We start from the raw sequence: 8,793 nt of genomic DNA on the forward strand, positions 1-8,793 counted from the left end.
AAAAAAAAAAAAAAAAAAAACCAAAAGAACAACATTTACTTTCTCAGCATATGTGGGGTCGGGGGTAAGGACAATGCTGATTGTCAAACAGAGAGATTTCCTACTTCCTTTTTTTTATTATTTCTATAAAATAAAACCTGAACCACAGTGCCCAATCCTGGCTTCACAGTCCACGGGGATAGACTGTGGATTCTGCTCTGGGACCTGAGCTGCACCAGTCACTGGGAGAACTTCTCACCTCCAGCCTCATGTTCCTGTGGCCTTTGCTTCTGGTCCTTGGTGGGTAGGATGCTGCAGCAGGATTTGGGGACAGCTGGGGAAGAACCGGGCTTCCCTCATGGCTCAGAGGGTAAAGAATCTGCCTGCCAATGCAGGAGACCTGGGTTCGATCCCTGGGTCAGGAAGATTCCCTGGAGAAGGGAATGGCTACCCACTCCAGTATTCTTGCCTAGAGAATCCCATGGACAGAGGAGTCTATGGGCTACAGTTCATGGGGTAGCAAAGAGTTGGACCCCACTGAGTGACTAACACATACACACGGCAGAATCACCTGTACCTGGGCACCCAGAATCTCTTCTTCTGCTGCTAGAATTAGTAGCAATGGGCTTCAGTTTCTAACTCAGGACCAATAATAGGTAATATGCAAATGAGTACTGATGAGCAGGGTTCCCAGGAAAAACAAAGGACTGTGAGTTTCTTTTCCAAATACTAATGCCTTCTCCCTTTGTTTAATAACCATTTCTACTTTGATCTCTAACAAAATTGGAAAGCTTCTTAAAAGGACATCAAAGGAATTTTCTGTTAGGATAAATTTTATTTCTAGCCCATTTCAATCCTCCTCTGCCGCCAACCCCACTTCTACTTCAAATTACCACATTTTTGGTTAAACTCCAACTTTCCTAGACTTAGGTTTTGGAGAGGCTTCAATACTTGCTACCCAGAGATGAAATTGTGTTTTTTGCTGATTAATATGACTCGTGTGTATGCATGCATGCTCAGTCGCTTCATGTCCGACTCTTTGAGAACCCATGGACTGTAGCCCACGGGCTCCTCTGTCCATGGGATTCTCCAGGAAAGAATACTGGGAGTGGATTGCCATGCCCTCCTCCAGGGAATCTTCCCCACCCAGGGACTAAACCACCATTTCCTGTGTCTCTTGCATTGCAGGCACTCTTTACCTCTGAGCCACCGAAGCCATGACTCTTGTATATGGATGCAAATACAGTACTAGATCCAAATAGGGGAAAAGGGAAACAGTGTCAAGAGGACACCACCATTTCCTTCCCGACCCTTCCTGGTTTGTGTGTTGCCACCAGGCAGGCAATGTATCTCAAAATAAAACAAAACAAACAAAAATCAGTCTTAAAAAGAGAAGGTGGGAGAGGAGATAGTAAGTCATGAAACTGAGAATTTACTTGCAAAATAACCAACTTCTGGTAAAGGAGATGGTTTGTGTTTACAGAGTGTTTTTTGTTACAAAACAAACATTCAGTTCTATAGGAATGTTGTGAAGGTAGGAAGGGGAGATAGAAGGGAAAATAGAGGAACTGAGGGAAGGAGGATGGAAGGGAAGGGAGAGTAGGGGTAGAGGGAAGAAGGGATAGAGGAAAGGGGAAAAGAGAATTGTTGGAAATATTTTTAGAGAGTTATAACCTTTTTTTAAAAAGATCGTGATTCTGGTCTTATAGTAACCTCTCTGACTCTATTCCCCCACAGCTCCTATCAGCGTGCAGTCAGGTGAGTTACTCTTTTGGTGGTGGTGTTCTTTTAGATCTCTAGGAACCATAGTTACTCTGCTATGCAAGGAAGATACCACTTCCCCCAGCCTCTTAGGTGAGGGTTTTGGAGATCAGGGCTTGGACTGGGGTGAAGAGAACACAAGGCCAGTGTCTCACCCTGGTCCCAGCCGGGGCAGGAATGCTCCGATGTCACATTCATCTTTGCTACCTGCCTGCTTGATGGGCAAAAGACCCTACCCTGACACTCCAAGGCAATGAATTCCTCTCCCTTTACTATTAAGCCCTGGGACAGGAAAGAATTTAATTTATGAAGAGAAAGCAAATCATGCAATGTAGTATTGGGAAAATGTTCTCCTGGTTTCATCCACAGGAGTTCAGTCGCCTCCAACAGAAGCACTAGAGACAGTGATGGAAAATATTTATAATAGAAAACCAGTGGGCTAGGAAGATGCTGTGCAAAAAAAAAAAAACAAGAACTTCCCTCAATCTTATATTTGGATTGCAAACTACCCATGTCTAACTTGTTTTTCTTTCTTTTTTTAAATTAAAATTCTAATGTAATGAAAAAGAAAGTTTGCCTTTATATTAACCTGGAAAGTTACACTTCCTTCTTTAATGATTCCTTTGAGAGAGTATTTATCCTGCTATAGGGATGGAAAGTGATACTTATAAATCTAGTACTTTTATATCTGATGATATACATTATATTTTGTTATTTTAAGCAAAAGTGTTCTTAACACATTACAGGGTCTCTGAATCAGCTTCATAGGATCCAGGGAACTCCGTGAAATTATAGTATAATGTGCACATATGTACAATTGTACCTTCCTCAAAGGAATGGCATGCATGCATGCTAAGTCACTGCAGTTGTGTCTGACTCTGTGTGACCCTATGGACTGTAGCCCACCAAGCTCCTTTGTCCATGGGATTCTCCAGGCAAGAATATTGGAGAGGGTTGCCATGCCCTCCTCCAGGGGATCTTCCTGACCCAGGGATTGAACCCAAGTTGCTTATGTCTCTTGCACTGGCAGGCAGGTTCTTTACCACTAGCGCCATCTGGGAAGGCCTCAAAGGAATGGGTCTGTAAGTAAACAGGGAAAAGGGTCCAATCTTTGTCCCAGACTCTGTGTAACCTGTAGTCACATTTCTTATCTAACTCCAGCTGTTGTCAATATTACCAAGTTGGTCACATAAATCTTATTTTTCAAATATTTCTTTAATTAAGTTTTAATTTCTGTAATCTTCACTGAAAGTGAAGTGAAAGTGAAAGCCACTCAGTCATGTCCGACTCTTTGCAACCCCATTGACTATACAGTCCATGGAATTCTCCAGGCCAGAATACTGGAGTGGGTAGCCTATCCCTTCTCCAGTGGATCTTCCTGACCCAGGAATCAAACCGAAGTCTCCTGCGTTGCAGGTGGATTCTTTAGCAACTGAGCTATCAGAGAAGCAAAACCTTGCCCAATGTTGAGGAAGAAAACTTTTGGTCTCCAGAAGGCATTAAGACTTCTTTCTCTTTATCAATACTTATGACTCCCACCATCCACTCCAACCTCCTAGCCTAATGGTGGGGCTTTTGAAGTAGCTAAAAAAATATGGAGTAATCATCTCTGAACTTATTTGATCATTTTGTTCTATCAAGAAAAAATTTTAAGCATGTACCTTTAATGTATTATATATATGGTGGTGGTGGTGGTTTAGTCCCTAAGTTGTGTCCTACTCTTGCAACCCTGTGGACTAGTCCACCAGGCTCCTCTGTCCAAGGGATTTCCCAGGCAAGAACACTGGGATAGGTCACCTTTTACTTCTCCAATTATATAAATAGAGATCCCTATACTGACTGTGAATGTTGTAAAATACAACAAAAACAGAAAATTTAAAAGATGAGAAAATGTTTATCATAATATGAAAGCTTTCTCTCCACCTCCTTATGAATCCCACTTCGCATTTTTTTTTAATTGAAGTATAGTTGGCTTACAAATTTGTTAGAGTCTGGTTTTCAGAAGAGTGATTCAGTTATACATATATATTCTTTTTCATTATAAGTTATTACAAGATATTGAATATGTTTCCCTGTGCTATACAGTAAACACATGTTGTTTATTTTATATATAATGGTTTGTATCTACTAATCCCAAACTCCTAATTTATCCTTTTCCCCCTTTCACCTTTGATAACCATAAATTTGCTTTCTATGTCTGTGTCTGTTTCTGTTTTATAAATAAGTCCATTTGTATCATATTTTAGATTCCACATATAGGTGGTCTATAGTATTTGCCTTTCTCTGTCTGACTTATTTCACTTAGCATGATAATCTCTGGGTCCATCCACATTGCTGCAAGTGGCATTATTTCACTCTTTTATGACTGAGTAGTATTCCACTTATAGTGGAGGACAGGGAAGTCTGGTGTGCTACATTCCATGGGGTTCCAAAGAGTCAGACGCAACTTAGCAACTGAACAACAACAGCTACAGTATTCATTGTGTGTGTACATCCATATTAATATGCATATACATGTTCTTTATCCATTCATCTGTCAATGAACATTTAGGCTGCTTCCATTGCAAACAGTGCTACTGTGAACATTGGGGTGCAAGGATCTTTTTGAATTGGAGTTTTCATTAATCCCACTTTGACATCACGATCAAGTGTCGATCTTGACATCACGAGACAAGACACTGAGACCTAGCACTCCTTCCCTCCACCATCAACTCATGGCTGAAGGGGTGAGCTGGCAGACAGCCTAAGAAAACCCTCTCAAGGGCAGTCTCTTTTCCCACTCTGTTCCTTCATGTATGGCACTGCCTGTCTTTACACTGAAGGGGAATGATCCAAAGTTCAGACCAGGGATTAGATTTTACATCAGAACAACAAATATTTTCCCTGCAATTTATCCCAATGTACTGCAATATCCCAATGTACTATGCCAAAGAATTGATGCTTTTGAACTGTGGTGTTGGAGAAGACTTTTGAGAATCCCTTGGACTGAAAGGAGATCCAACCAGTCCATCCTAAAGGAAATCGGTCCTGAATATTCATTAGAAGGGCTGATGTTGAAGCTGAAACTCCAATACTTTGGCCACCTGATGTGAAGAACTGACTCATTTGAAAAGACCCTGATGCTGGGAAAGATTGAAGGCAGGAGGAGAAAGGGATGACAGAGGATGAGATGGTTGGATGGCATCACCAACTCAATGGACATGAGTTTGAATAAACTCCAGCTGGTGATGGACAGGGAGGCCTGGAGTGCTGCAATCCAAGGGCTCAAAGAGTTGGATACGACTGAGCAACTGAAATGAACTACAATCCCAAATTGATTTTTAAACCTGAATTTCTAGTTCCACTGTCAACCAAAAAATTTTCCCCCAAAGAAGCCTAAGGCTTCAGGGTTGAATCACAGAGCACTGTGGTGGTTGACTCCCCCTTCTTTCTGCACAAACTTTCAGGCAATAGTTTCTCGCTCCTCTCCACTGTATGGTTTGCTTTCCCTCCTGGGGCAGATCCAAAACACCAGGCTGTTCGTGCGCTCTCTAGTGACCACTCTCTTTCGTGGGGAGGCAATGATCTGAACAAGTAGAGGAGCCCACTTCTCTTCTCTTAGGGATCATCCAGATGCCTCTGAAAAAAGCATCCAAGTGGGGAATTATGAATATTGAAGCTGTAGATCCCAGGGCTGATATCTCAGTGGCCCAGATTGTTTCATCCAAGGAGAATGACAAAGGGAAGCTTTTTGAATTGTACTCCTGGGCTGAGCCTCTAAGGAATGACAAAAGCAAAGGTTAATTATGGCTGCCACAGGGATATGAGGTCACCTTGAATGGATATTAGGGGATGTTAAGTGGAACTGTTTTAAATCCATATTTATTCCAGAAAAGTATTGGCACCCAGGGGGAAAAAAAAGGGATCAAAATATTTTTAATAGACATAAAGCTATTAGGATGTTTGGAAGACAAAATATGTCACTAAGTGAAACAGAGCTCACCTTTGCTGAGCACAGAAGCCAAGGGACCTATGGCTGCCCAGCTTCTTGTACATGAGTTTGCACTATCCCTCCACCTTATGAACAGAAGTTAGAGGGCTGGGATGGGAGTGGGGAGCCTTGGAATCATAGAAATTTTTGCATCTTTTGCAGACTGGCTGAGTATCGATATGCCATACTATGCCTATGAAGGAAACCAGGTGGTGGTGAGGTGCTCTGGCAGAGACAATAATAAAATAAAGAGACTGACGTTCTACAAAGATGGAGCTTGGCTACCCGCTTATTATAACACCTATATCATTTCAAATGCAAGACCCAGTGACAGCGGCTCCTATTACTGTAAGGCAAAAAGGAAAGTGTTCTTATTTATAGATGACACAGAACAAACAAGATCTGCGTGGCTCACTGTCCGAGGTGAGGGTCTCACTGTTTAAGTGGACGAGACTGGGAAGGAGTAGGGCCTGTGTGGAAGGAGCAAGGTGCAGAGCAGAGAAGACCACCCAGGAAGGGAGAAATGGTGGGTGGCTGCGTGTCCTGGAGTCTGGGCCTGTTTCCTGCTCACTGGGGCTGAAAAGGCACTTCTCCACAGGAACTCTATACCTCACTGACTGGTGGCCTCTGTTTAATTCTTCCCTCCAGAGCTGTTTCCAGCACCTCAACTGACAACCAGACCCTTGCAACCCACTGAGGGAGCCTCAGTAACCCTGTCCTGTGGTACCCAGCTCCCTGCTGACAGATCAGAGACCCAACTTCGCTACTCCTTCTACAGGGCTGGCTACACCCTGAGGTCAGACTGGGACTCACCAGAGTTTTGGATCTCAGAAATATGGAAAGAAGACTCAGGATATTACTGGTGTGAGGCAAGGACAGTATCTCACAGTGTCTCAAAGCAGAGTCAGCAGTCCTATATACAAGTGCAAAGTGAGCATTGGTACTGGGCTGCTAGGTTGGGTGGGCAGAGAACTGTAGTTCCCATTCAGATCTGTGTTCTTCATTTCACCTGTGCTGCCTCTATGCCTGTGGTTGGGGGACTACAATGACTCAATCAGGCTCTGCTTTATTAACTGCTACCATGGCATCATCTCCCAACAGTTCTGCTCTCCCTACCAGAAAAAACATATATATATATATGATTTCTCTGGTGGTCCAGCAGTTAAGACTCCATGATCCCAATGCAAGAGGTCCAGGTTCAATCCCTGGTCAGAGAACTAGATCCCATAGAAAGTGGAAGTGTTAGTCGATTAGTCGTGTCCAACTCTTTGCAAATTGATAAATTGTATCCCACTTGGCTCCTCTGTCCATGGAATTCTCCAGGCAAGAATACTGGAGTGGGTTGCCCGTGCCTTCTCCAGGGGATCTTCCTGACTCAGGGATCAAACTCGGGTCTTCTGCATTGAAGGTAGATGCTTTATTATCTGAGCCACCCCACAACTAAAAGATCTTACAAGCTGCAACAAGATCCAGTTCAGCCAAATAAATAAATTTAAAATACATATGTATAATTTACATATGTATTTTAAAATAGTTTAAAAAATAATTTTTTTTAAAAAGTAAAGAAGTAGTTTAAAAAAACAATAATAATCTCTCTGGATCATTTATGTATGCTTAGCACTGAGGAATGCTCAGTGAACCAAGAGATAAATCATGGTCTCTGTCTGCAGAGAATGACCCCCAACTAGGAGGCACATTTAAGCCAGCTAGAGCAATGAAGGAACAAAGTGATGATGATGATAATGATGATGTGAGAAATATCAATAAGAATCCTCAGCATTTATTAAAAGTTTAATAAATATTAACCTGAAACCAAGCTGTTATATTCAATTCAGAACCCCTCTGATGCTCAGAAATATTTGCAGAGGGGAAGACTTGTAGAAAGTTTATCAAGTACTAGGAAGGCACTGATCAGAGCAGTTTTATATTTAGTCCTCAGAGTAACCCTGTGAAGTAGGTGAAAATTATAAAGTGGATATTATGTCATCCTCACTTTACACATGAGGAACTGAAAGCACAGAGCTGTTTGGTGGCCTGCCCCAAGGGAACCCAGCAAATAAGCGGCACAGCTGGAATCTGAACCCAGGCACCCTGGTATCTCAACCACATCAGTGGAGAGTAGTACCAGTAAGAGCCACCATTTGCTGGACATCTTCAGTGTAACAGGTTCTTTGAACATGCATGCTGTTTCATCTTCATGAGAACACTATGAAGTTAGTATGATTATCCACACTTTACTTTTGAGAAAACTGAGGATCAGAGAGATTAACTAATCTATGAAGATCACGCAATGAATAAGTGGTGGAAGTGGGTGGGGACTCCCCTGACAGTCCCCTTCCCATCACTCCTGCTGTCCTGAGTTTATCTGGAAATGAGGAAGGAGGAAGATCACTAAGGGCTGTGGTCATTAGCAAAGGCTAATGAGTGTAGAGGAAGTGCAAGTTGGAATTTTTACAGCATTCAGGAGCAGGGTGATCCTACCTGAGGGCCTTCAGCATGTACCCTCCCTGATAAAAAAAATACTTCTCTGCCTAAACATCCCACCAGCTCCGCCCGCCATAATGCTCAGCAGGTGGTACCAGCCTCCCCTCCAGGCCCTCACCCTTCTGCACCTGCAGAAGAGTGTATCTTCAAGTCCCATAAAAAGTGCCCCTGTCCAACATCCCAGCCCCATCCTCCTCCCATCATGCCCTCACCTGTCGTCCTGTGTTCACACAGGAATCCCGGTGTCTGGAGTGCTTCTGGAGACACAGCCCCAGAGGGACCAGGTGGTTAAAGGGGAGACGCTCGTCCTTGTCTGCTCTGTGGCCAAAGGCACCGGGAAAACCAGGTTCTCTTGGCACAGAGAAGGCACAAGAGAGAGTCTGGGGCAGAAAAGTCAGCGCTCCCAGAGAGCAGAGCTGGAGATGCCCGTTATCTGGGAGAGCCATGCCGGGCGCTACTACTGCACAGCTGACAACGGCTACGGCCTCATCCAGAGCGAGGCAGTGAACGTCACTGTGAGAAGTAAGTAGCTAGTTCTCCTAATTAGCCGGAGAGTCCCAACTGCAATTGGTTTCCTTCTGTGACAGTGAGGATGTTCC

The 8,793-nt window shown here is 43.4% G+C and overlaps 1 protein-coding gene across 1 annotated transcript in view; it reads left to right on the forward strand.

The window, feature by feature from the left end:
* Positions 1-248: 248 nt before the first annotated feature.
* LOC104991344 (Fc receptor-like protein 2) overlaps positions 249-8,793 on the forward strand; it is a 15,180-nt gene continuing 6,635 nt past the window's right edge. Inside the window, exons 1-5 of the mRNA XM_010843762.1 lie at positions 249-279; positions 1,717-1,737; positions 5,873-6,133; positions 6,359-6,640; positions 8,429-8,716. Of these exons, the coding sequence (XP_010842064.1) occupies positions 249-279; positions 1,717-1,737; positions 5,873-6,133; positions 6,359-6,640; positions 8,429-8,716 (883 nt within the window). The remainder of the gene's footprint in view (positions 280-1,716; positions 1,738-5,872; positions 6,134-6,358; positions 6,641-8,428; positions 8,717-8,793) is intronic.

The sequence above is a fragment of the Bison bison genome, unplaced genomic scaffold (assembly GCF_000754665.1).
Source record: "Bison bison bison isolate TAMUID 2011002044 unplaced genomic scaffold, Bison_UMD1.0 scf7180017864186, whole genome shotgun sequence".
NCBI classification, from domain to species: Eukaryota; Metazoa; Chordata; class Mammalia; order Artiodactyla; family Bovidae; genus Bison; species Bison bison.